At 34.8% G+C, this 26192-nt stretch overlaps 3 protein-coding genes across 13 annotated transcripts; 2 read left to right on the top strand and 1 right to left on the bottom strand.

The window, feature by feature from the left end:
* The first annotated feature begins 9101 nt into the window (after positions 1–9101).
* LOC120069250 (pentatricopeptide repeat-containing protein At2g26790, mitochondrial-like) lies at positions 9102–17042 on the top strand. Of its 9 annotated transcripts, none has more exons than XM_039020967.1 (8): positions 9102–9717; positions 10555–10654; positions 11289–13831; positions 13975–14101; positions 14436–14496; positions 16107–16251; positions 16546–16638; positions 16760–17041. In XM_039020967.1, the coding sequence occupies exon 3, from the start codon at positions 11433–11435 to the stop codon at positions 13827–13829; it is 2397 nt and encodes a 798-aa protein (XP_038876895.1). In that variant the 5' UTR covers positions 9102–9717; positions 10555–10654; positions 11289–11432; the 3' UTR covers positions 13830–13831; positions 13975–14101; positions 14436–14496; positions 16107–16251; positions 16546–16638; positions 16760–17041. The 9 variants fall into 9 exon arrangements, with proteins under 9 accessions (XP_038876895.1, XP_038876894.1, XP_038876893.1 ...); XM_039020966.1 differs by having other exon boundaries at positions 16546–16664; XM_039020965.1 differs by having other exon boundaries at positions 16546–17042.
* Positions 17043–19181: 2139 nt separating this feature from the next.
* On the top strand, positions 19182–21387 carry LOC120069260. Of its 2 annotated transcripts, none has more exons than XM_039020980.1 (5): positions 19182–19644; positions 19750–20493; positions 20579–20661; positions 20738–20809; positions 20893–21387. In XM_039020980.1, exons 1-5 carry the CDS (start codon positions 19321–19323, stop codon positions 21215–21217), a joined length of 1548 nt encoding a protein of 515 aa, XP_038876908.1. In that variant the 5' UTR covers positions 19182–19320; the 3' UTR covers positions 21218–21387. The 2 variants fall into 2 exon arrangements, with proteins under 2 accessions (XP_038876908.1, XP_038876909.1); XM_039020981.1 differs by having other exon boundaries at positions 19183–19644; positions 20582–20661.
* LOC120069259 lies at positions 21320–25789 on the bottom strand. 2 transcript variants are annotated; one of them, XM_039020978.1, is made up of 6 exons: positions 25414–25789; positions 22883–23881; positions 22435–22614; positions 22070–22206; positions 21709–21819; positions 21320–21597 (listed from the first exon to the last, which is right to left on the bottom strand). In XM_039020978.1, exons 1-6 carry the CDS (start codon positions 25531–25533, stop codon positions 21513–21515), a joined length of 1632 nt encoding a protein of 543 aa, XP_038876906.1. In that variant the 5' UTR covers positions 25534–25789; the 3' UTR covers positions 21320–21512. The 2 variants fall into 2 exon arrangements, with proteins under 2 accessions (XP_038876906.1, XP_038876907.1); XM_039020979.1 differs by having other exon boundaries at positions 22435–22608; positions 25414–25788.
* Between the last annotated feature and the right edge of the window lie 403 nt (positions 25790–26192).

The following is a 26192-nucleotide window of genomic DNA, read 5'->3' as shown; positions in this document are numbered from 1 at the left end:
ATATAGGATAAATTAAAAATTACTCATAAAGAACTAGTCAAGTAAAAGAAACAAAGATTGCATGTTAGTTTCATCAATATGAAATATTTAAAATTGATAAAATGAAGTTATTTCGACTATGTTTATTAGATTTACTAACATTATCAATGGTTTAGAAGGACTGGGAAAAATACTCAAATCTTGAGAAGATAAAGAAGCTATTGTGGTCTTTTCCTAAACAATGGGAGCCTAAAGTCACCGCCAATCAAGAGGCAAGGATCTCAAATCTCTCTCCATTGATGAACTCATGGACTCGTTGTTGACGCATGAGATAAAGATAAAAAAAACATGGAGGATGGGAAGAAAAAGAAAAGAAAGAGTTAGCTTTAAAGACCATCTCTTTAGAAGTTGACTCCCAAGATGAATGATGACCTTGATGAAAGATGAGTTGCCTATCTTTCACGTAAGTATAAGAACTTCATCAAGAGAAAGAAGACAATTCAAGAAGCATCTCTCCAACCAAAAGAGTCAAAAGGTGAAAAGAGCAAAAAGGATGAGGTAATATGCTATGAATGCAAGAAGCCGGGTCATATTAGAATGATTGTCCTTTTCTCAAATCATCAAGAAATCCAAGAAGAAAGCAATGAAAGCTAATTGGGATGATAGCGATGAAGAAATGGCCAATTTTTGTTTCATGGCTCATAGTGACAAAGAGGATGAACAAAATGATGAGTAACTCTAGAACCTCTTTCTTATAATGAATTGTTCGAAGCTTTGAAAATATGCAAAATGATTTAGAAAAACTTAGTTCTAAGTATGTTGTGCTTAAAAAGAAATACAATGTTTTATCTAGTAAAAATAAGTCTTTACTTGAAGAAATTGCTTGCTTAAAGAGAATGAGCATGATGCTATGCATATTGATGAAATGAACATCTCTTGTGACAAGCATGCTTTTGATTGTGATAAGAAAAATGCCTTGCTTGACAAAGTTAAATTTCTTCAGCATGATAGTTGTGAAAAAGATAATTTGATTAAATACTCAAAGAAAAGGAATTTAGTGCTTTGCAAGAACTTGATAAGGCTAAAGAATCTATTAAAAAGTTGACAATATGTGCTTAAAGATTAGACAAGATAATTGAAGTAAACAAGCCTTTTGGTGATAAAAGAGGTTTAGGCTATATTGATGAATGTTCTACTCCTTCAGGTTCTAAAACTATCTTGTTAAAGCATCTCATAATATGCCTAAGCTTAATATGCTAAGGTTGTGTCTAAGCATGTTAATCAATCCTTTGTGCCTATATATCATTATTGTGGAGTGTTTTTAAATTGAAATATGCTCATACTACTCTCCAAGAATAAATTTTTCTCAAAGGCAAAGTTTCACAATGCTCCAAGGAATAATTTCTCCAATAAAAGTAGAGTGAATAATTGTTGTAAGAGATAAATCTTTGCACAATGTTGTTTGTTTCTCATGTGGTAAGTTTGGACATACAACTTATTCTTTTACTTGTCTAAATCCAATGCCTTAAATGTCTATGTAAAAATGAAATGGATTCCCAAGTTTGTCAATGCTAACCATCTAGGACCCAAACAAATGTGGGTACCAAAGAATCAAACTTGAACATTTGTATTTGTAGTTTTGTTTGAAAGACTCTAAGAAAAATAAGTGGTACTTGGATAGTGGTTGCTCGGGCACATGACGGAGAGACCCACCAAGTTTGTCTCTCTCTCCAAAAAGGATGGAGGTCTTGTAACCTTTTGGTGACAACAAGAAAGGTAAAATAATTGTTAAAGATAGTATAGGTAATGAATCTTTATTTTTTAATTGAAATGTACTTTTGGTTGATGGTTTGAAGCATGATTTACTTAGTATTAGTCAATTGTGTGATAAGACTTTGAGTTGTGTTTGATAAAAATGAATTGCTTAAAACAAGCTCCAAGAGCTTGATATGATAGACTTAGTAATTTCTTGCTTGAGAATGGATTTAAAATGGGTAAAATTGATACTACTCTTTTTATTAAGACTAAAGAAAATGATATGCTTTTAGTACAAATATATGTGGATGATATTATTTTTGGTTCTACTAATCCATTTTTGTGTCAAAAATTTTCTAAGTGTATGCATAGTGAATTTGAGATGAGTATGATGGGAGAACTTAGCTTTTTCCTTGGACTCCAAATCAAACAACTCAATGATGGTATTTTCATAAGTCAAGAAAAATACACAAGGGATTTGCTCAAAAGGTTCAAATTTAATGAAAGTAAAACTGCAAAAACTCCTATGAGCACATCCACTAAGCTTGACAAGGATGAAAAAGGTAAATGTGTGGATATAAAAACTTATAGAGGTATGATTGGATCTTTATTTTATTTAATTGCTAGTAGACCCGATATTATGTTTAGTGTATGTCTTTGTGCTAGATTTCAATCTTGTCTTAAGGAATCATATTTACATGCCGTTAAAAGAATTTTTAAATATTTGCTTAGTACTATTGATTTAGGCCTATGGTATCCTAGAAATGTTGAATTTAATTTGGTAGGATATTCCGATATGGATTTTGCAGGTAGTTTACTTGACCGTAAGAGTACTAGTGGGACTTGTCAATTTCTTGGTAGTTCCTTAGTCTCTTGGTTTAGTAAAAAGCAAAATTCGGTTGCCTTATCCACTACCGAAGCGGAATATATTGCAGTTGCTAGTTGTTGTGTTCAAATTCTTTGGATGTTGGATGAAACAAACTCTTTGTGATTTTGGATTAAAGTTTGATAATGTGCCTATATTTTGTGATAATACTAGTGCTATTAATTTGACTAAAAATCCTATACATCATTCTAGAACTCATTCTAGGACTAAGCACATTGATATTAGACATCACTTTATTAAAGAGCATGTGCAAAATAATAATATTACTCTTGAATTTGTAGGTTCAAATAATCAATTAGCGGTTATTTTTACCAAGCCTTTGAATGAAGAAAAATTTTGCAAAAATACGCTTGAGCTCAGTATTATTCATTGTGGTGTCTCTTGATTTTATAATTTTATTTGTTAATCTTTTAGAAGGTATTTTGATAGGGGGAGATATGGAAAGCATGTGTTAATATTCTTAGGGGGAGTTGTGCTAAATTTATGTTCATGTTTTTAAAGGAAACATTTATGTAGTTTTAAATTTTTCTTAATTATTCTTTTTGATGATTCCAAAGAGGGAGAAGTTTAAGAAAAATATGCTATTAAATTTGTTTTTGATTTTGATTGTATTAATTAGGGGAGAATTTATTTTTTTTTTGAGTGAATTTCAAGAAATGATCTTTATGGTGATATGTTGAATTTTATTATTGTGCTACATATGCTACATATGGTTACATTATTTCAAGCTATTTTTTTGAATGGCTTTTCATCATAAAAAAGGGGAAGATTGTTGGCTTTTTGGCCCTTAATCTCAAATTAATTAATTAATCAATGTTTTGATGATAACAAACTCAATTTTTAATTACTGAAAATTTTAGTATTTTAATATGTCCATAGCATAGAGCTCAAAACATAGATTCCAACACCTCTTGAATTACTCAAATCGGAGTTAAAACGAAGACGATATGACCGAAACAAATCTATAGAGAAAATATCGTGGTAGATGACGTGACATAACCAGAGCTTTTGCATGTAGACATGTGGCAGTATATTGGATGAATGGTGGATCTCTAAAAAGAATGAATTTAAAAATAAATGAATTAAAAAGAAAATGAATTAAAAGGAAAATGAATTTAATATTATTTTATGTTTGTGTCTAACGGTTAGTTTTTGACACATGGTATGTTTTTTTAAAAAAATAAATTTCAAAAGAAAAGGAATTTAATATTATATTTTGTTTGTTTCCAAAATCCAATGGTCCTAATTAATTGTGATTTCTAAAAAAATTTTCCATCTCTATATAAACTATCTTCCTCTCCAAATTTTAAAGGAACAAAATTTACATTTCATAATTTTCCAAAACTCAAAAGTTCCATTGTTGCTCTCTCTAAGTTCCCAATTTTTTTCTTTTCTTTTCTTTTCATCTTATTCTTGAGAGAGTGTTATTGTATTGTGAGGGTAAATTTGTCGAGTGCTTAAACTTGTAAATCCACTCTAGTGAGAGTTGTATTGTGTTCTTAAAAAATTTCAACATTTGTAATGGTTTGATCCTAAATCGTGGAAAGGATCGAGTTTGCTCTTAAACTCGTAAAAGGAGCGGTTAAACCCTAAACCCTAAACCCTAAACACAATGACATTCACATAGCCTTCTATGCGTCCACCACACTTCCTAGACGTCCAACCCTTCAAACGTTAAGGTTCTATCTACTTATTGTGTTATATGTTATCCAACACTTAGCCAAATTTCCAGTATGGACCTTTTATGCGTTCATTACCTTTTTGCTATGCGTCCAACCCTAGTTTTCTCACTTAGTTGTATATAGTTCAACACGTGGTTATCCAACACTTAATCATTTTCTTTCCCCATGCGTTCACCTAGCCCTAAACATCCAAAAATGGTTCTTCTTGCCCTAGCATGCGTCCATGTGAGCTATTCTTGTCCAAGTATGCGCCCAAAACTCCTACAATTCCAGTATGCTTCCAACTCCTAGATCAACCACATGTTTCTAATACTTAGAAATTTCTTTCAAGGTATAGTTTAGGTATTTGGCCAATCTTTTCCTTTCAAGGCTTTTAAGTTTGAACTTTTTTCTTAACCTAAGGAATTTTGTGAGGACTCGAGTGTCACAATTTCAGTCTCCAATGAAGACGAAATTCAAAGGAAGATAAAAAAAATATTTAGATTTTAGTTTCTTGTAGAGACTGAATCTAATAAGACAAAAAATTACCTCTATTTTGATAGATAGTTTTCAGACAATCTGTATTTTGCTTTTTTTTTTTTTTTCAAAATCACCCTATTTTATCACTTAATTTGGCAGTATACCATCCACAAAAGGATAAAATACTTCTAAAACCTATCAGCAAAAAGGCAGCTGATGAACATATGGCTAATTTTTTCATGGCCAAATTTGCAAATAAAGTAACCGTGTGGGGAATGTAATCTTTTTAGGGTAAGAATTCTCCCATATTATTTTATGATAGGGATGATTGGTGGAGTTTAGAACAATTCTCTTATATATTGTTCAACTAAAAAATAAAGTATAACTAACATTAATAATTGTATTCTATTTATTTATTATACATCACATATCATATATCAATCTCTTACTCTTTAAATGTCTATCAGTGACTTTCATAAACATATATTTGTTCAAATATTCATGTATCAATTATATATAACTTTGCTTTAAAAGAAATCTATAACGAATAAGATGTGAAAGCAAAATTGAACTTTAATGAAAGACATATAAATCTAGTTTGTAAAATAAGATAATTCAAAATTATTGAAAGTAAATTCTAAAATTGAAAATTGAAAATGGTTAAAACTATTTATTTTTACAAAATCAAAACATAAGAGAAAAATTAACTCAAAATTCCAGCCTTTAGTCACACAATACTTTTTACTTAATTTTAAGATTAAGTGGAAATGAGAATGCCTCATATTCTAAGAAATCAAAATTCACACTCGCTTTCACCATCTTCGAAGATAAAAATATAATGTACTCAAACAATAAAATTATATATGACATTGACATTGAGTACTCCTAACAAATTCATTTCATATTTATAGGCATTTTTGCATCTACGTCGCCACTTAAGAGAATATACCATATTCCTAAGCTAGAATTAGGATGGACAAAAGCATTACGAATTGCTTGCGTCAAAGAGTGAGCGTCCAAATTATAAGAATGATTAAACTTTAGAAAAGTAATAACACCTGTTCGACTTGTGAGATCCAACATAGCCTCAACCACGTTCTTTGTTTAAAAAAATGTCAGTTGATGGCTTATTAAAAATATGAATGATATTTGCTGAATCAGATTCAATAATGAGGGGTTTAGACAACTCCTTTCTAAGCTGGAGAATACAAGATAAACTAATTCTAATAGCCTTGCCTTCCAAAGCTTTAATGAGCCATATCTGGTTAATGTATTTGTACTTTAAAAAAATAGGGGATCATTGGGAGTCACAAACAACCCATCCAAGATTGCCGATTTTTTTTTACAATTCCAAGAAGCATCAATATTGAGTTTCAAGAAATTGCTTGGGGGAGGGGACCCATTTTCTGACTTATACGATTCTCTAATCTCACCAAAGTAGGAAACACATTGGCACCAATAGAAGATGAAGAAATATAATCATTAATAAACTTGAGCAATTGATGAGTAGTAGCCTTCTTACAAGGAGCTTCAAAGTTAAGGAGGTGTTTCTTAGTACCAAATATTCCACATAAAAATAATGGCATTCTGAATATCATAAGAGTGTAGAAAACTTTTTTTTTTTTTAGAATAGGTGATATTATTATACAACAACAAGGGGGATCCCATAGCCCAGGATAAAGACATCAAAGGATCAAAGCACAAGCAAAGATAGGGTAACAAAACCAAAAACAAAGCCTACAAGATAAGATCAGAACAAAACCAATACAAAAAACAAACTCGCAGACCACTAGAGAGAAAAACAGAGAAAAGAAATCCCATAAATAAGGGACAACAGCAAAACAAAGAACAACGAAAAGTACAACAAGAAAATATCTGTAAACACATAATATAAGACCAAGAAGATCAACCCGCCAGGAAGAAGCACGAGCACGAACCGTAGAGATCATAAGGTGAACCAGAGCTAACACCGACCTTGGACTACTTCCATGCAGTCGTCGATTACGTTCTTGCCAGATGTAGTATATAGAAGCACACCAGAATACACAGAATAACTTACTACACACCCCCTTACCCGACCCCACTCGACACAACCAACTCAACTCCACACTAAAAAAATAAATGATCTCGCGACTCCACACCTCCCTTACACAGAAGGCACCCCTCTTCTGACAACACACCCTAACTCCTCAACCAATTCTTCATACCTAACCTGTCCCTCACAGCTAACCACGCACAGAAGAAGTGGCGTGGAATACCACCTCTCGCCTACAAAATACCAGCCCAAGACACCCTAGGACGACGAGGACGCAAACTCTCCCACGCACTTGCGATAGAAAATCGACCACTCGCATCCGACACCCATACCCAATAATCTTCCCCTCTCGCCCAACGGCACGCACACCTTATCCCACGCCACCCGTGCACCACCCCGACTCACCGCACTACCCTTCCATAAATAACTACGTAACAGATGATCAACCTCATGAGTTACACATACAGGCAACATGAAGATGCTACACCAAAACACCTAAAAGGATTGTAAGATAGACCTAACAAGTTGTAATCTTCCAGCAAAGGAGAGGGGCCGCGTTGCCCAGCTTCTAATACGTGCTGTAATCCTCTGAATCAAAGGAGCAGAATCCTCAGCCCTCAACCGACCCACCAATAAAGGTAAACCCAGGTACCTAACAGGCAGCGAACCAAGAGAGAAATCCATAAACGCAGCTAGTTCCTTTGCCTCCCCAGACTCCACACCCGCAACAAACATGGAACTCTTTCCAACATTAGCAACTAACCCAGATAACCCTGCAAAATCTGCCAGGAACTGCCTCACAAACTCCAAAGAATCTCTCTCAGCTGCACAGAAAAACATCAAATCGTTTGCAAAAACCAAATGAGTCAGGCCCACACACTCACACCGATCATGGAACCTAAAAGGAGGATTATTCAACAACTTACACAAGATCTCCATCACCATCACAAACAAAAAAGGAGACAACGGATCCCCCTGCCTCAACTCTTTCCTACCAGGAAAAAACCCTTCAATGGAACCATTAACCATCACAGAGAACATAGGCGAAGTAACACAAGCCCTCACCCAACTAACAAATTGAAGGGCGTACCTATAGCCAATAACACACCAAACAAAAAATCCCAATTTAATGAATCATATGCCTTTTGAAGGTCTACCTTCAACACACAACGCGACTTCCCTTTGCCCTCCTTATAGCCCCCCACAAGCTCTTGATACAATAATATGTTTTCGAAAATCGACCTACCTGGAATAAATGCAGACTAGTTACCACTGATGAAAGCAGGCAACCATAACTACAATATCTCAGCTAAGATCCTCGAGATACACTTATACACAACATTGTAATAAGAAATAAGACGAAACTCCTCCATACGTTCAGCTCCCCGCCTCTTTGGGACAAAAGTGATAACAATAGAATTAACTCCACCAGGCAGGTAACAGGACTAAAAAAAATTCAGCACAACATCACAGAAATCATCCCTAACCACATTCCAAGCAGCTCTGTAAAAATAAATCGAAAACCCATCAGGCCCAGGAGCCTTTCCAGACTTCATCGAGAATAAAGCCTTCTTAATCTCATCCCGACTCGTTGGGCGACCAAGCGCCTCCATCCCTTCCTTGGACCAGCTGAATTGCACAATATCCCCAATTCGGGCAGTAAGATCCCTATAACCCACTGGCTGAGACCCTAAACAACCCCGAAAGAAATCTACTGCCATCCCTGCCATCCTGTCATGCATCGTCTGGCGAGTCCCCCAGCATCCACGACCAATAAAGAAGTTTATACAAAATAGCTGAAAACTTTCATCAACCAAATAGTTGAAAATTTATTATAGAAGAGGAAAAGAATTTGAATTTTTAATTTTGACAAAAAAAAGTGAACACAAAATTAGCTTCCTAAACAATGGACAATACTTTTGGTAGAAATAATTAAAGAAAAAAATTGCACAAACCACTTATGGAATATGGGGTGAGTTACAAACTATCACATACATGAACTTACAATTTAATTAGTTATAGTTTTATGGTTGCAATCAACCCATTTTCTTAGACTAGCCTTTATGAATCACACATCGATGAGGAGCGACAAACTTGTAATATTAGGGAAAAAAAAAAAAGAAAAACATAGAGAGGAAGTTCACATTCAACAAATAAAGCGACAAACGAAAGGTCATTATTGGTTCAACTTGTTACAAATCGACGAAAAACCTAAAGCCTAATCTACGAAGTACTAATGGTGGAAATATGAGGTCATTAGTTTAACAAAGAGTGACTTTTGCCCTTCTTCAAGTTTTTTATGTTATATATTAAAGTTATAATCTACCTCAAATGATTTAGATATGAAAGGCAGATTTGTTTTGACATTTTAAAATGATTTAAAATAACCTTCTGATGATGGATTGATATTGAAGGAAAAAAATGAAAGCAAACAAAAATCAATCTTAAACCCTTACAAAATCCTTAATTTTCAAATTTCCCCTCAAACGATTTACAAATTTTGCTGCCGCCGCCGGGTTCATTGTCTTGCCATCGGACAACAGTCACCAATTCCTGCAGCTGTCGTTGCCGGTCTATCAACCCAATTCCTAGAGCTTTCGCTTTTCTTCAGGCGACGTGCACGAGCGGCGTAATTCTAGTTCTCTCCGTCACGTTTCTCTTTCGGCGAATGACGAATCACCAGGTGACCAACGACGATATACGTCCATTGGCGGAGTTAGCCAGAGACGTGAAAACTCACTTCAAAAGGCTTCGCCTAAACCTTCGCAGCAGCGTTTCTCTCCGTTTCGGCGAGTTTCGACATTGACCCACACTCCGTTTGGTCTCAAATCAGTTTGCCCATAACGTTTAAGGTTCAAATATGCAAGCTTGGACGTTTTCGAACACCAAACAGCAAGGTTCGAGCCTTTCGGTAAGATTTGGTAAGAGTCCAAACTCTTGGAAGTCTTCTGTTGTTGTGTTTGGATAGATTTTGAAGTATTTGATTGAGATTCCATCAGTATTAGCATGCCTCGAACCTTTTTGGATTTGATTGAAGTGTGTTAGATTAGTTTTTAACATGTGAAAGCTTGCTGTCTGTAGTTTTGGGGCTACTTCGAAGTGACTAGTTAAGGTTTATGGTGGGTTTTGGATAAGAATATACATGCTTAAAAATCAATAGGTGTTGATTAAGGTTTTTGAGTTGAGTTCTAGCACTTAAACATTATGTTTAGAAGTTGATGTTTGTTCAAGGAAGTGAATTTTCGAATAGTGAATTTTCGAATTGAGAATAGTAGGTTGTCGATCGAGGTTAGTAGTTTCCACATCCCTTCCATGATGTAAGTTTTTTATAATGTTTTCACTGTTGTGATTTGAATGTGTTTTGGATGTTTGAAAGTATGCTATATGCGATTTGAGGATCAACTGAAATTTTTTTGTATATTTCTAGAAAATTTTGTCAAATGAAAGTACCAGACTGTTTTGAATGATAGTTGCAAGGGTCTTGATTGATTTTCGAATTGAAAGTGCTTATATTTAGGTTTTGTTACTTCTCAAAATTATTGAGCTTGGATGATTTCTTATGAAAATTGCTATTTGAAATGAATTTTTTGTTTCAAATGCTTATGGACAATTTGATAGAGCTATTCGGATATACCTTTTTTTTTGGATTGTATGCTTATTTTATAGTAGCTAAATGTGGAATTGACGATATATGATTTGTTGGAAATTTATTTGTGGGAAGACACTTATTAATGGTTTGACATTCTTTTGGAATGAAGATTTATGTGTATTGCAGTCACATGACCTTGCACTTAAGTAATTGACTTCTATTTTGGTCATCTACGGTGGGCTATTTCAACTATGCATCTATCCTACTCTGTAAGTGAAAGCACTAAAGAAGACTATTATATGAAAGTATTGATTGATTGAGAGTTTTGTTTGATTGAAAGTGTTGACCAATTGAAAGCTTTGTATTTGAAAGTATTTAAAGATTTGTTTTCATAAAAAGTATTTAAGGTTTTGTTTTGATTTAAAGACTGTTTCAAAGTTTGAACTTGAAATGTGTAGTCTTGAAAACTTATTTGCTTGAAAGATTTTGATTTTGAAACTATCATTTGTAACAAAGTTATAGCTGAAAGCTCTGGCAATGATTTGTATTTTTGTTTACAAAAGTTTTGAAAGGAAATGAATTTCAAAGCTTGACATGTGAATTGCTTATTGAGTATTTTTATACCCATTTTTTCTTTTCCAAAATATTTTTAGATGACAGATCAGGTGATAATTTTGAAGAAGTGAAGTTTGAGGTTCTGGCTCAGGACATCAAAGGATGTTTATCTTAGGATTTGATAGTTTGATTTAGAAATTGTTTATAATAACTTGCTTTTGCTGATTTGTGTCATAAGTTGTAAAGGTTTGTAATAGTTATATTTTTGCATTATTTTTTTAATAGCTGTATTGGAAAATACGGGCTGTAGGTAACTGTTAATTTACAATGAATTTGTTAATGTTTCAGGACACTTTTGGTATGATTTCTGGGAGGTCTACTTAAACGGCTATAGACTGTGCAGTGGCTAAAAGCAGTGGATATATTTGCAACTTTTTGTAGTTTTTCTCCTCCTCTAGACCACAGAGGAAAAGCAAATAACGACCCATTTTCATGAATTGTTTGTTACTCGCTGTGAATAATCCCATCAAGCTCAATATATTAAAGCTCAAACTAGTCAAATTCACCTCTACTGCAATTGCTCAACTAAACCCATGTTCTTTTTCACACAGTGATGATGAACGAAGTACCACCTCCTTCAACACAACTTTGCATATTCGATGTAAACCGTCAAAGGTGGTCCAAATTCTAGAAAGTCTCCGAAGGGAGCCCAACATTGCCTTTTCCTTCTTTCGCGAATTGGAGGAATGGGGATTTCAACATAACATTTCTACTTACGCAGCTCTAATTAGGATATTGTGCTCTTGGGGTTTGGGGAGAAAGCTTGAATCTCTGTTCTTGAATCTCATTGGCTCCAAGAAAATGGAATTTGATGTCTTAGATTTGCTTGACTCACTTAATCAAGAGTGTGTGGTGGATGGCTCATTTATTCGAGCATATGATGCCTTAATCAAGGCTTATGTCAGTGTTAACTTGTTTGATAGTGTTATGGATTTACTTCTCCGATCAGAAAGGAAGGGATTTGTTCCCCATATTTTTACTTATAACTATCTCTTGAACAGCCTTATCGAGCATGGGAAAACGAATATGGCTCTAGTTGTGTACAAGCAATTGAAGAGGTTTGGTTGCCAACCTAATGATTACACTTATGCTACTGTAATAAAAGCACTTTGTAAAATAGGTAACATGGAAGAAGCTATAGACATTTTTGAGGAGATGAGTGAATCTGGGGTGGTTCCTAATGCCTTTGCTTGTGCTGCATATATTGAAGGGTTGTGTACCTACGATTGTTCAACTTCAGGGTATCAGTTGCTACAAGCATGGAGAGCAGAACAATTCCCAATAGACGCATATGCTTACTCTGTAGTAATTCGTGGATTTTGTGAAGAGATGAAACTAGATGAGGCAGAATATGTCTTTCTTGATATGGAAAAGTATGGAGTAGTTCCAGATGCACAAACTTACGGCGTGTTGATCAATGGTTATTGCAAGAAATTGAATTTGCAAAAAGCTTTGTCTCTTCACAGTCTCATGTTGTCAAAAGGTCTAAAATCAAATTGTGTGATCATCAGCTCTATCCTTCAATGCTTGCTTAGGATGCAAATGTATTCAGAGGTAGTGAACCAATTTAAAGCATTTCAGGAAAAGGGGGTATTTTTGGACAAGGTTGTATACAATATTGTTGTTCATGCCCTATGTGAACTAGGAAAATTGGAAGAAGCTATTGAGCTGTTAGAAGATATGACAAGTAGACAGATCCAGATGGATGTTGTGCATTATACAACAATGATTAAAGGTTTTTTTCTTCAAGGAAAAATTCATGAAGCAATGATGATGTTTGAAAATTTGAAGAAAAATGGTGTTGAGCCTGACACCATCACTTATAATGTGCTTGCTGCTGGATTATGTAGAAACGGTCTTGTATCTAACGTCCAAGGCCTTCTAGACTACATGGAGGAACATGATTTGAGAAAAGACCCTAAAATGCCTGACCTGGTAATTGAAAATTTATGCATAGGAGGCAAAGTGAAAGAAGCGACTGTATTTTTCAATAGTTTAGAAGTAAAGACAGTAGATAACTATTCTGCCATGATTAATGGGTATTGTGCAGCCAACCGTACGAAATCTGCATATGAACTTTTTGTTAATTTGTCCAAGAAAGGGGTTCTTATTAAAAGAAGTTCTCTCGTTAGGCTAGTTAGCAGGCTTTGCATGGAAGATTCTAGCATTAGAGCTATTGAGGTGATAAAACAACTTCCAATTATGAATGTGGAGGCTAATGAGATTGTGTACAATAAAGTCATAGCTTCCCTATGCCGGGCAAGAAATATGAAGATGGCCCAAAGTTTATTTGATTGTTTAGTTTGTGCTGGCTTGACTCCGGATCTCATCACTTACACAGTGATGATAAATGGCTATTGCAAGATTAATTTCTTGAGAGAAGCTTATGAACTTCTGTGTGATATGAAGAATCGAGGGAGGGAACCTGATATTTTTATCTATACAGTTTTGCTTGATGGTCGATTTAAAACCAGAGTACGAGAGCTTTGCTCCTCCGTAGAAATTGTTAATGAAATGAAGGACATGAAGATTACTCCAGACGTTGTTTACTACACTGTATTGATTGATGGGTATTGCAAAATGAACAACCTTAATGATGCTTTTGTCCTCTTTGAGGAAATGGTTGATCAAGGAATAGAGGCTGATACAGTGACTTATACTGCCCTACTGTCCGGCTGTTGTAGAAGTGGAGATATGGAGAAGGCTCAAACCCTATGTTATGATATGATGTCTAAGGGAATTCTCCCTCCTAAAATTTTTTCACATCTGTTGCACCACGATACCCTAAAAACCAAGAAAATGCAACTTTACAAGCACTTTACTGAATAACAGTGAGTAGCATCAGTCTTGGAAATTTTCAAATGAAGTATAATGCTTAGTCCTTGTACACAATGCTGTTCTCTTTCTTTTCTTTTCATTGGCTTGTCCTGCCTCTCTCCTCCTTTTGAGTATACTAGTCTTTTATAATTTGCAGGTCTTGGATTCTTCACAACTGAAATCTACTTGAGCAATATGAAAGACCTCTACTTTGACCTAAGGATGTAATAGTAAATTGCGTGGTCTTGCTGCAGGGCTTCGAAATTCAAATATACAATATCAAGGTTCATACTTTGTTATTTTTCTTGGCCTCACACTCATTCTTTAAAATTACTTTCTTATAATCTTTTTAACGCTTGACCTAGGGGGGCACAATCTAGTTTTCCCTAGTCCAATGACCACTCTGCCAAAGGTTACTTTCTGATAATCCTAAACTCAAATATTAATGGGCAATATCAACAGCTTGTTTGAATAAATATATTTGTAAGGACTTATTTGAAGAAATATAATGGGGTTTCTGTTCATCATTTTATGGCTTTTAAGGTACCAATAACCATAATTGAGCATCAGTCAGAAGTTAAATCTCTTAAACGGTAATCTTATTGCTTTGCCTTGCAGTTTCTGTGAATGGAAGTCAGTCTCATATGTTGCAAATATGGTGTAAATGCTATCCAGAGCTGTAAGTTTCTAAATTCTAATGTCATTGGTTTCTACTAATCATTAAGGTTTACAACCTCATAATCCCTACAATCCTAATCTCCGATTCTGAGCATTAGATTTTCCTCAAGAGAAAAATATTAATTGTTAATACCAGAACTTTTGATGTTCTGAGAATGGAGAATCTGAGACAGTTAGGTCCACCTTATCGTAGAACTACATTTTATACGGCTTTCTCCAACTCATCTCTTTTTGACTTGCCATATTTCTGGTTTTGATCATCAACATTATCATAAAACTGCGGAGTTTTCACATTACAGGGTTGACATAAGGCTGCATTTAACACACACTAAGGTGTTGATTAATACGTGGAGTAGTATTTCCTCTTGTTTGTTTGTGAGCATTGGCTTGGTTCCATGCAGATAAAACATGCTTAGGATTATTTTCAAATAGGAAGACTTAGATTATATTCATACACTTCTGTTCATTGCTAAGCATGCTAACTCTGATAACGCTTTTAGCCATTTTGGAAGTATAACAAAGACCTCTGATGGAACCAACCCGAGTCTAGATCACTTGTTTTCCCTCCCTCTCGGGAGACAAAGAAACAATACTATTTAATATAAGAGAGTTGCACTTTAGTTTTTAAGCTTGTATAAGTTGAAATTCTCTCCATCTCTCATCATACATGGATTCTTAATTGAAATTTGATTACTTCTTTGTTCACTATAGGTTCTAATTCTTGCTTCATTGCCTCTGGTGATATGAACTGTCAGACATCACATTATTATTTCACATTTTTATCTAAAAATTTTAATGCAATTTTATTGGTTTTCAATTTTATCATTTTATGACATGAAGTAAGGTATTTTTGTCGTTTTGCTATAATCTATGATATAGAAAGAGCAAGGACATCAAGTTATTATTGCAAAGTTAGACTGGAAATCACTCTGTTAGGCCCCCATCGTGAAACTTAATTCCATAAAGATTAATGTGAAACCTTCAATTCTAAATGTTTATACAAGAAAGGGCAAAAGTTGGAAGTGATGCCTCCAATTAGAATTAGTGGTACGTCTGCATATGTTGGTTAGCTGGTTAGAATTAGGGATCTAGGTATCAGAAATTGTGGACAGATTTTGAGAGAGAATACAGCTCTCTCGAATAGCCTGGGTTTGTATGGGGATATTGTCACTTTGATCTCTACTATTAAAATTCGCCAAGATGCCTATCACACTTTTGCAGTATTACAGAGTGAGTCAATTTGTTTCCGGTCAATGTTAACCACATATTGATGCGACTTACTTTGTCTTGTACAACATGTGGGGAAAATATTGTTGAAAAAGCCGTTTTAGCTATCTTATTCATCATAAAACATGTAGTTATTTACCCCATCAAATGAAAGGTCTTTTTCCCGCCGTCCCTTGTAATTATTAGTAAATTTATATCTTCACTGGCCTGGTATTCTTTAGTAATAATCTGAAAACTATGTTTTGTATTATCTTTTGGATCTCAGACCACTAGTCTCTTTTCATTCCCTTAATGAAAAATTTCATGTCTTTTTCTAGAAAAAGTAATAATCTACTCTTCCATGAAATTTTCATTGACACAACATTTCCAACCTGTTGTATACAGTATATTGCAGTTCAGGAGATGGTGTGTTATTCCCGGGGTACCCTAAAAAACAAAAGGAACCAAAGAAGTGAATGGTTAAGTCGCACGTCATCTCTCTAAGATGCACTTGGGAAAAGGGAGAACTGTGAAAATGAATTTGGGTCATGTAAGAATATCTGTAACCTGTTACAGCTGATTTTAGTCAGCCTTTTGTGCTGTTTTTATAATCTTATAAAAGCATCCTTGCAGAACTTTTTGAGTAATACTTCATGTCAGGAAGAGGCAAAGTGCACAGTAAGAGTCAGAATTCAGTAATAGTCACCAGTTCTACCAATCAAGCAATTTGTAGTTTCTTTAGTCTCATGTTTTACATGATACAGTTATTTTGATTCATCTTGCTGGATTTGTACTATTGGTAACATAGGAACAATTATCTTAATCAGGCCCTTTTTTATTATAGTCTAAGCTTCGTTGAAACTCTTCTGGAAGATAAACCGATGTACACGCATGTTCGAGCAAGCTCAACTTTGAATTGGAGATTTCTTGCAACTTGGTTTGGTTCATCACCTTTCCTTTTTGGTATCATGCAAACCTTTATGGAGTTATCTCAGAAAACCAATTGGTTTGAAATGAAACATATGGCTTTCAAATTGATTCTTAAATGTCATGTATAGATGGAGCTCATATTTGCTACCTATCAGAAGAATTCAAAGCAGTGGTCTAGAAGAAGCTAATATATTGGTGCAGTTCTCATGTTTTCACTTCGATTCTTTCACAAAGCCTCAAAAGGAGAGACCTAAAGTGCTCCACGGTTACAGGAAAAGAATAATTATCGTAGCGCTGTATATTTTTAGCTATGAATTAGCATTATACAAATTATTATTATTTTTATTTTAAAAATTCCCTATTGTTGGCAAAAAGGTGCACATGGGATAGATATCTATTTATTTGGTTTGCAATTCGGATTCTGTTTTATGTTTTCAGATTCACTTAATTCAACGAATATGTGTTTGACATACAACTTGGATTCTGGAACGACTCGAATTTAGGAGGGATACATGAATGGATCGATATTATATTCGGATGAGAGGGATCTTGAGATACATGAATGGATCGATATTATATTCGGATGAGAGGGATCTTGAGAACATGAAAGTATGGTGAAGAAACACTTAAAAGAATTAAAAGTTACTACTTATACCAACAAGTTGCATCTTCCTTTTTGGTGGCTCAATCATAGAAATTTCAAAATTAAGCGTGTTTAGTATGGAGCAATTCTATGTTGGGTGACCTTCTGAGATATTTCCTAGGATGTATGTGAGTAAGGACAAAGCATGTTGGAATGACTAATGTTGGTTTGTGGGGTCTAGAAACATTTAAGGCACGCAAGGATGACATAGTCAGGTTGCAGGGGAATGTCGGGGCCATTAGATGTCGAATTTGGGGTATTACAAATTTAGTTTTCAAAAATTATTTTTGGATTTTATGATCAAAACAGTGCAAAATCTGAATACAATATTTTTATATTTACTTTGTATCTAGAATTTGATTATTAAAATTTAAAATGCAGAATTATATTAAATAAAGATAAAAACAGTTAAAAATTTTGTATGTCATATTATAAATTCAAGTTAATTTTTTAAAATTATAATGTGCATTATGTGATGTATTATAAATTAAATAAGGTTAAATTCCAAGTTTAGTTCATATGGTTTGGATAAAGTTAGTCACTTTAAATTTTAGAATTTAGTTCCTATTGTTTGATATAATTTTATATGTAGTTTCTATGTTTGGTTAAATTCTCTTAGATAGTCACTACCATAGTGATTACTTATTATGAAAGTTTTATGAAACATAAGGGAGTAAATTTTAATTATAAATCATAAGACCTAAATTTTAACTTACTCCAAATTATAGGGACTAAAATATCATTTTTTTTTATAAATGATATAATATTACAAAACAATAATTATATAGTTTTTTAATATAGAGCATGTTCATAAATAAATAACAATAATTTATTGTCAACTAATATATAATGGGTAACTATAATTAGTTTACAATTGTTTAAATTATAATCCAATTTCTGAATTTTGCTACTAAGTACATTTCTGAAAACATGAAATACAACTCTATTTTCATTTAATCCATTGTTTTAAATTTTAATTTTTTTGATTCTTTATCAAACAAACCTTAATTTACCTAATACTTCTTTTATACCACATGGGATAGATGATCAACTATTTTTCTTTTCTCGTTGGATATATATATAAGAGGTCCGCTATGGGATGTTTTGCACTTAAATATTAATTAATAGTGCTTGTGAATGTCTAGATGTAGTAGTTGGGGCCATATGAATGAAAAGAATTATTATTGAATTGATCTGTTGGAGTCATATGAATAAAAAATGTAGAATTGTTCAAAGGTAAATTGATGAAATTAACTTTAAAAAACAATTCAATAGAACTTTATTGTCAAATGGATCAGATATATACCGTTGGAAAGATGATCAATCTAAACTATAATTCAAGTGATAAAAGAAAATCATACAATTATTGAAAAAAAGATGATAAAAGGAAAAAATTTCAGTTATGTCATAAAGAATCCAAAGGTGAAGGAATTTAATAAACTGAATGGATCAATCATGATTATGAGGGTCGAGCAATTTTAGGAGGATGCAAAGTTATGAGTAAAAGTTGCAATGTTCATATTCGGAAGTTATAGTAATTTTCAAAGGTGACGACTGATTTGGAATCAAATGTGTTGGAGACGATTGATCTGTTTTATTGAAAGGAGACTTCACTTGTTGGAATCGATGTTCTCATTGAAGTTATTCTGTTTATTGATAATTTTATTAATATTATGTATTTTTGTTGCAGGGTGAGAACAAATTTGTCCATATTTTAACAATTTTGGTATCTTAAAAAAGAGAAAAAAAAAAAAAAAAATTACACAACCAAGGACCATGAAGAAAGTCAAAATGTGGGCCAAAATCTAAACGGGTGATTTTACTGTTTTAGCCTTCAAAGTCCCAACGGCTACTTTCTTGTGACCGTTTCTAGCATCCCTCAATTCAAATTGTGAAACAACTATACAACTACTATACTACATTTTACACTCGACAAGGACCTTCAAAAATCTCTTACAAAAACCACCCACAAACAACACAAACATTATTTCAACTTCTTTTTCTCCTCTCACTGTCTTTCCAATTTCAGAGATTACCAGAAAGAAAATGGTGTATTCTTACACACCCACTTACTATTCTACTCTCCATGATTCAATCACCTCTCTCTGTAAATCCATTCTTCCTTTCAGCTTCAAGAAACGGTGCTTACCGGCAGCCGATCAGGAGTTGGCGAAGCTCCAATCTGATAACCTCAAATGGCAGCAAGATTCCTTCCACCAGATGCTCAAATTGATGGGTCTTCACAATGAAGGTATTCTAGCTGAAAATGAAGTTTCAGATTTCAAAACCCATTTGCTTGACACTCTGATCGCTTCACCGCTGGAACATGAACACCAAGTTATATTGAGAGATAAGTTGTTGTTCTTGCAGGTTCGTAGTTCATAAATGCTCTGTTTTATACGTGTGTGCTCTGTTTCTCTTGTTATAGGAACCAAATGAGATTTCTTTTTCTTTTTGTATGTTTGTTCTTATCAGGAGCTTCTATATGCGAAATGCATAACGGCAGATGAGTATCATTCTTCGAAGAGGCCTCTGCTTCAGAGATTAGCGGTTCAAGGAGCTGAAATTGAAGCCAGAGATGTGATTGTAGCTGACCCAAAAGAGAGTTTGAAAGAGAATTCAGAAGAAGAATGGTCAACTATTGACTTGAGAGATGAAAAGACTTCACTGAAATCGAACTCCAATTCGAAGAATAAATCAAAGCATATGTTGAGTATGAAGCAGATAAGAGGAGCCGCGTCCGTCTTTAGTTTTGGGTCATCTCAAAGATCACAAAGGAACAGAAAAGAGAAAAGTATTTTCGATTCGGAAAATCAATTGTGCAATAGCAGCGAGACTAATTCGATTCTGATGGCGGAATGTTCATCAAACAAGGAGATGAGTGAGGAAAAGGCAAAACGACGACCCTTTAGGACTCTGTTTCAGGGTGGCGGTGGCAGTGGCGATGGTGGCAATTATGGACCAGATTATGAAGAAAGGATGAACAAATCTGGAAAGAAGCAATGGGTCTTCAATGGATTAAAGAAATGGAAGAGGGACGAAACAGAGGACGAGACAGCTCCATTGCCACTACATGAAAGATCTGACAGTGAGGCTTTTTGGGGTTTTTCAAATTCAACTCAGCTTGCAACGAGTCCAATTGGGGAGGGGCCTAATACTAAAATGATGAAAAGAAAGTTGCATTCAGATGGATCTCCATCGGATTTCTTCATTGACAAGGTAATCAACTGCTATAATGGCGGTTCCCTGTAATTTTGAAGTTTTTGTTTTCTGTTTATCGTCTTCTAATTTTGTAAGTAATCAGAAGGTTTTAGGCGAGAAGATAAAGAAAGAGCTTTCACGAATCCAATCAGAGCTCAACACTTCAAATCCTAACCTTAAATTCTCGTAAGATTTACAAAATTCATTTTTGGTGTCAGACTTTCCTCTGTTTCTTCTTCTTTTAAAATCGTTTCAAATTCAGGGATGATCAAATCGAGGCTATTTCCACCAGGCTTCCTGTTGACAAAGCAGACCTCAAGAATTTCTTTCCGAAGTAAGATCCGACCCTCATTTTTTATAGTTATGAAAAGCATCAAAGTCATAATTTGATCTGCTATTGTTTCCCCTCATAATAAGGTCATGGTGCGATCGTTATGGAGATGTAGTAATTGATGTGGTAAAGAAAGAGTTCAAAGACCATGTGGGAGAGATGGAGATTAAGAGAAATGCAGCAAGTGAGAAACGACGTAATAGCAGCAATTCGATGCGATGGACAACATTTGACGACGATGAGAACTGCCAGCCAAATCTCTTCAATAACATAAACAACCCAAAGTGCTTTGAAAACAATCCTTTCTTTGATGATACATCAAAGAACACAACTACTCATCAAATGAGATCCGATCCTGCCTATGAGAACCCGTTTTGGAGACCAAGCACTGGTCTTTCGACGCTCAAGTAGTTGTAAGCTGAGACAGCTGAAATTACTCTCCCTGTCTCATTTATCTGTTGTCAATATGGTTCCTTCGTTCCGCATTGTCGGACAACATTGTACTAGTGTTTGAACCATTCAAACCAAACTGGCTTCTATTCATTCAAATTTTCAGGCCCAGAGTAAAGAACTTGTGCAAATATTTTTTCTGAAACTGCTATACAATGTAGATGCCTTACAAAATTAAATCATGGGGATTCAGTTTATCCCCAGTATTAACAGGAAACAGGATAAATGAGTTCCGTTATCGCTATATACAATTCTATCAAATTGTTGGAACTTCAGAGTTTGGAACTGAACATTCAGTGTTTGAGCCTGCACGAACATCCCCTCTACAAAGTGGGCATACTCTGTTAAACACGGTGAGGTAAGGAGAGATAAGTTGATGAATAAAATGATTGCAGGATTGCAGGGCATAATATAGGTAAAGAGGCAGTAATTGAAGTATATGTGTGACGTACCCGTGAATCTCCTTCAACCATTTATCAACGCATAACATATGATACTCGTGGCGGCAAGGAAGGACTCTTATTTTATCACCCTCTTCGTACTCAGCCAGGCAAATGTAGCATCTAACCAGAATTTGTAAACATTTTCAAATTAGAAATTAAACAAGTATATTACAATGTTCAGTTCCAAACTATTCAGATTGAACCTTTGAGCATGGCATCAACAGTATGTTAAGAGCTTGTTAGTTATATATTGGAAAATCAGAACCACAAGGAGAAGTTTCCAATTTGATAAGAGTGGAGTGTATCACATTCCATATCAATGCTTAATAACATACACTGAGAACTTAGTACATGGAAAGAGGAAACCTACTGCTCAATTTCATCCCCTCCATTAGTTGTCTTTTCGTGGTTCTTCAGAGGAAAAGAGTCGACAACTGATTCTGGCGCTGGGAGTGAAACCATGGACAAGGCAAGAGAAACTGGCTGGCCATGAATTTCATCCAAAACCTTCGGATACAAAGAGAACAAGATGTGAGATAGCTGTTGAAATACAGCAATAGACCGAAAAAGTACACGGTGCTTGAATGCTGAACTTTTATTAGGAATATCCAATTGTCTAAAAGTAATTGATGATGGCATAGAGTACCAATTAAAGTGAATGTAGCATGTATGGTTTACTTCACACAATATCATCTATCTTCTTAAAATTTAAAGAATTGATCAGGGGAAAACTACCTCAAATAATGCTTCAGCAAGCATGATTATCCGTGATATGCTTGCACGGGTACTTGAGTGTTCTATCCTTGAGAATGAGTCACACGAGCAAGGACCATCAGGGTGAATGCCTGATGGGCAAGATAAATTCTGCCGACTGTTTTCGCTGAGACTACTTCGGAGTCTTTCCCATATCTGCATCTATTTGAGAAGCAATTATGAATAAACACAGTCGAAGACTACAACTAGGTTCTATTACTACTTAAAATGAAAACATGGAACATTTCAATTCAGTGGACTGCTAAATGATGCCAATCTCAGTTATAATACTAACAATTGGTAAAAGCATATTTATTATTTCTGTTCAAAGGATCACTGCATATAGTCTTTTCAAGATAACAAAATGAGATATTGTAGATAAGTAGTAATAATAAAAGAAATTCATAATCGTTAATATTCAGAATGCAACCTGAGATCTTGAGTTTCTTTGCTGTTCATTCAATATGTGAATTCTGCTGGAAAAATGTCTTGAATCGCCACTCACTTCATCATCAATAAAATCACCACTTATATCAAGGAGCCACCTATCTGGATCTCCTGTATTTCTAAAGTTATTAGATGGGAAAACAAATGGAGATTCACTTTGTCTTCTAAAACTACGTCTTGAAAAGGCATCCCAAAACAGTCTTCTGCTATTTCTTCTGACCTCAAGAGAACTCGCATCAGTGCTACTTGTAGATAAAACATTGGAAGAAATACCAACCATATCAACATGAGGCATACCCACATCTTCTTGGCCTAGATCCCTATTATCAGACACAAGAGTGATGTCTAAACTTGAGGGTACCTCTTGTGAAGATTCATCTCCAAGGGATTGAAAAGTCAATGGAAGACCAGAACCAGAAGGAGACCATTCAGAATCTGGGACCTGGTAAACTGTCACCTCGTCCTCTTGAATGGAACCTGTCAGCTCATTGGAACATGAATCTCCAGCCTCTTGAGTAGTCGAACTGCTTGCTGCAAACATGACCTTCGTGCAGACTGGTGATGCACCCTTGTCCACTGAACTATCAATGCCATTTACTGCATCCTCGTTAGCCAAAATATTTACAGATACTGGTTCCGAAGATTGATGTCCTTTAAATGAAGTACCATTGGAAGCATTACTATATCTATGAGATTCATCATGACTGTAATCAGCACTAACCTGTTGAAGAGGAGTTAATTCCTTATTTTGAGACAAACACTTCCCATGAACATTGATGTTGATATTTCTTGGATCATCTACAGCACAGCGTTCCTCACTGACTGCAATGTGGTTCTCGTAGGAGGTCTCAGAGTAAGCGCTTGCACTAGGAAGTCCCAATCTTATAGATCCATTTGTGGGGAGTTGAACTTCATCAATGTTGTGATTACATTGTTGATGTTCTGTCGGATGGACAAGAAATTGAACTGTAGAATCTTCCATCTGTTAAAAGTAGGTGTCAGCTTAAGACTTAATCTGCCATCTAAGCTTGTTAAAACTTGAAAGTAATATTCATTCAAAATGCAAGCAACAGACAAACTTAGATAGTTAGAAACTAATTATAATTGCCTAGACTCATGACTTGAATGGTACAATAATTACGTTCCATTAGATTTGTATTTAGTGAAGATATTGCCACCTAGATGAACTGGCTTAGTAATTCATCTAAAATTTTGTCAGTCTACAACAATATAAGCATAGCCATAAAGAGCATCAAGATACCTTCTATGCATGAGTGCTAAATTATCACTACATCGAAAGCTTAAGCTATTCAGTTAACAGCACTAAAAAAGATCTAATGGGTTAACAACATTGGCCCAACACATAAACTATTTATGAGAAATAAATTGGAATGGCATAGCAAATATTTAAACTTAGAAACTCCTACTTTGATACAATGTTAAATTATAACAATGCCAAAACCTCAAGTTGTTGGCCAAAGTTATATTTGATCTTTTCAACATATTGATCATTGTCAATGGTAAGCAACGAGGTGAATTGAAGTGAAAACAGAATGACTAATAGAACTACTCTTTCAAAGACTAGCAAAAAAAATGTCAATTCGCATAAAAGACCTGGATGATCACTTTGCATGCCTTACACGCAAATTCAAGAAAAACAACTCTACACACAGCTATTTCAATTGCCAAAACCTGAAACTAAAAAGAAAGTTTTAAATTAAACAAAAAATTGTAACATAATTCAACGTGAGCATAGATCAACTAGCAAAGAACTTGTACTATCAACCTCGAGATTTGAGCTTTGATTCCACCCCATGTATTGTTAAAAAAAAATACATAATCCAACACTTGAATTATCCCTCTCTCTCTCTCTCTATTTCTTCCTTATTCGTTTACAAAAGGATTGGAAACAGAACAGAGAGGCACTCTGATCGATGTCAACAAAAACATAAAAAATAACACAAACACTACATTCAAGATTTCGACTTCAGGTCAATTAGCAATTCCACTGTATGAACTTTCAATCTTCCCCAACCACCAACCAACTTTTGCAGGATTCAAGGTTCAAAATCCAGACAATCGGATAGTGATCAATACCCATCAACAATCGACAAAACAAAACATCATCCCACGCACAAGCAAAACAAACACAAACATATTACAAAAGCTACAGCAATGTCGGACCTAATTTCTGTGAAGTTCACCGATCTTCTTCACTTCTTGATAGATCAAAACTCATCCAAAATCCCCCCAAAAGCAACACCAGAACTTCAAGCAACTAAAAACCACACCAAACGGATACAAGACTTCAATCAAACGAAACCACAAAAAATATCTCCAACTAAAAGATGCTATCGAGGGTCAATCTTTGACATGAAGATAGTCAATCTCAGGTTATCCAAACAAGATTTCAAGGACGAATTAGATTCAAATTCACGAAGAAGCACAAGAAATGGGAAAACGAGGTAAATAAAGAGAGAACAAAAGATTCGATGATGATAATGAAAAATTAACCTGATGAATCGCGCGAGAAGAGGAAGCACCGCAAAATAGAGAGCAGAAATTGGAGCGGTTGGTGCGGTAATCTCGGGAGCGAGAAGGGCGCGTCCCCAGATGACTACAGCTCGAACCCATTTGGGTTTTGGGGGAAAAGGAATGGTTCGAAAAGAAGAAGATGATGAAGATGATGAAATTTGAAGAAAACCCAACTGAATTCAGACCTTTCTGATTTCAAATTCAATCAGAAAATCAATAATTTGATTGATGGGAATGGGAAGTTCGTGGTGTTTGTTGGGGCTACACTACATCAACACATGTATATTAATAATTTTCTTTTGCTTTTTGAAACTTTATTATATTGTTTTTGTTTTCGAAGCTTTCCTTGGCATTCAGAAATAAAGGGTCAGAGGTGTCATGTCGCCATAGCTCTTGACAATGAGCCTTTTGGAGGAAATTTGCTGTTGCTGTGGTTGTGATTGTGTTGAAATTCGGCCACAAATTCACGTTTCTTTTTGAAGATATTAAAACATCATCTTTAATTAAACTGATTAATATATCATAATTATGTGTATTAAAGTCCATCCTAACATAAAATAATAAGGAGTGTTTGGCTCACCAACATGAGTTGAGTTGAGTTAGTATAATATATCAATTTATTGGTTGGCCCACCAATTTTAGATGGTGGTGGAGTTGAGTTGGTATATTTTACCAACTCACCTCAACTCTCACTTCTTCCAATGTTTTCAATGGCTTCACTCATCGGTCATTGTCACATTCTAGGAACTAACTCTGAG

Source organism: Benincasa hispida, unplaced genomic scaffold, assembly GCF_009727055.1.
Source record: "Benincasa hispida cultivar B227 unplaced genomic scaffold, ASM972705v1 Contig297, whole genome shotgun sequence".
NCBI lineage: Eukaryota > Viridiplantae > Streptophyta > Magnoliopsida > Cucurbitales > Cucurbitaceae > Benincasa > Benincasa hispida.
This window is presented reverse-complemented; position numbering and strand designations above follow the sequence as displayed.

What these genes read in the sequence shown, in the direction of transcription:
- LOC120069260 (XM_039020980.1), top strand. Translation starts at nt 19,321, where the DNA reads ATGGTGTATTCTTACACACCCACTTACTATTCTACTCTCCATGATTCA. An exon ending in CGGATTTCTTCATTGACAAG is followed by an intron (nt 20,494 to 20,578) that starts GTAATCAACTGC and finishes GTAAGTAATCAG; the next exon opens with AAGGTTTTAGGCGAGAAGAT. An exon ending in CTCAAGAATTTCTTTCCGAA is followed by an intron (nt 20,810 to 20,892) that starts GTAAGATCCGAC and finishes CCTCATAATAAG; the next exon opens with GTCATGGTGCGATCGTTATG.
- LOC120069250 (XM_039020965.1), top strand. Translation starts at nt 11,433, where the DNA reads ATGAATTGTTTGTTACTCGCTGTGAATAATCCCATCAAGCTCAATATA.
- LOC120069259 (XM_039020978.1), bottom strand. Translation starts at nt 25,533, where the DNA reads ATGGGTTCGAGCTGTAGTCATCTGGGGACGCGCCCTTCTCGCTCCCGA. An exon ending in GGAGGGGATGAAATTGAGCA is followed by an intron (nt 21,820 to 22,069) that starts GTAGGTTTCCTC and finishes AATTCTGGTTAG; the next exon opens with ATGCTACATTTGCCTGGCTG. An exon ending in TGGTTGAAGGAGATTCACGG is followed by an intron (nt 21,598 to 21,708) that starts GTACGTCACACA and finishes CGTGTTTAACAG; the next exon opens with AGTATGCCCACTTTGTAGAG.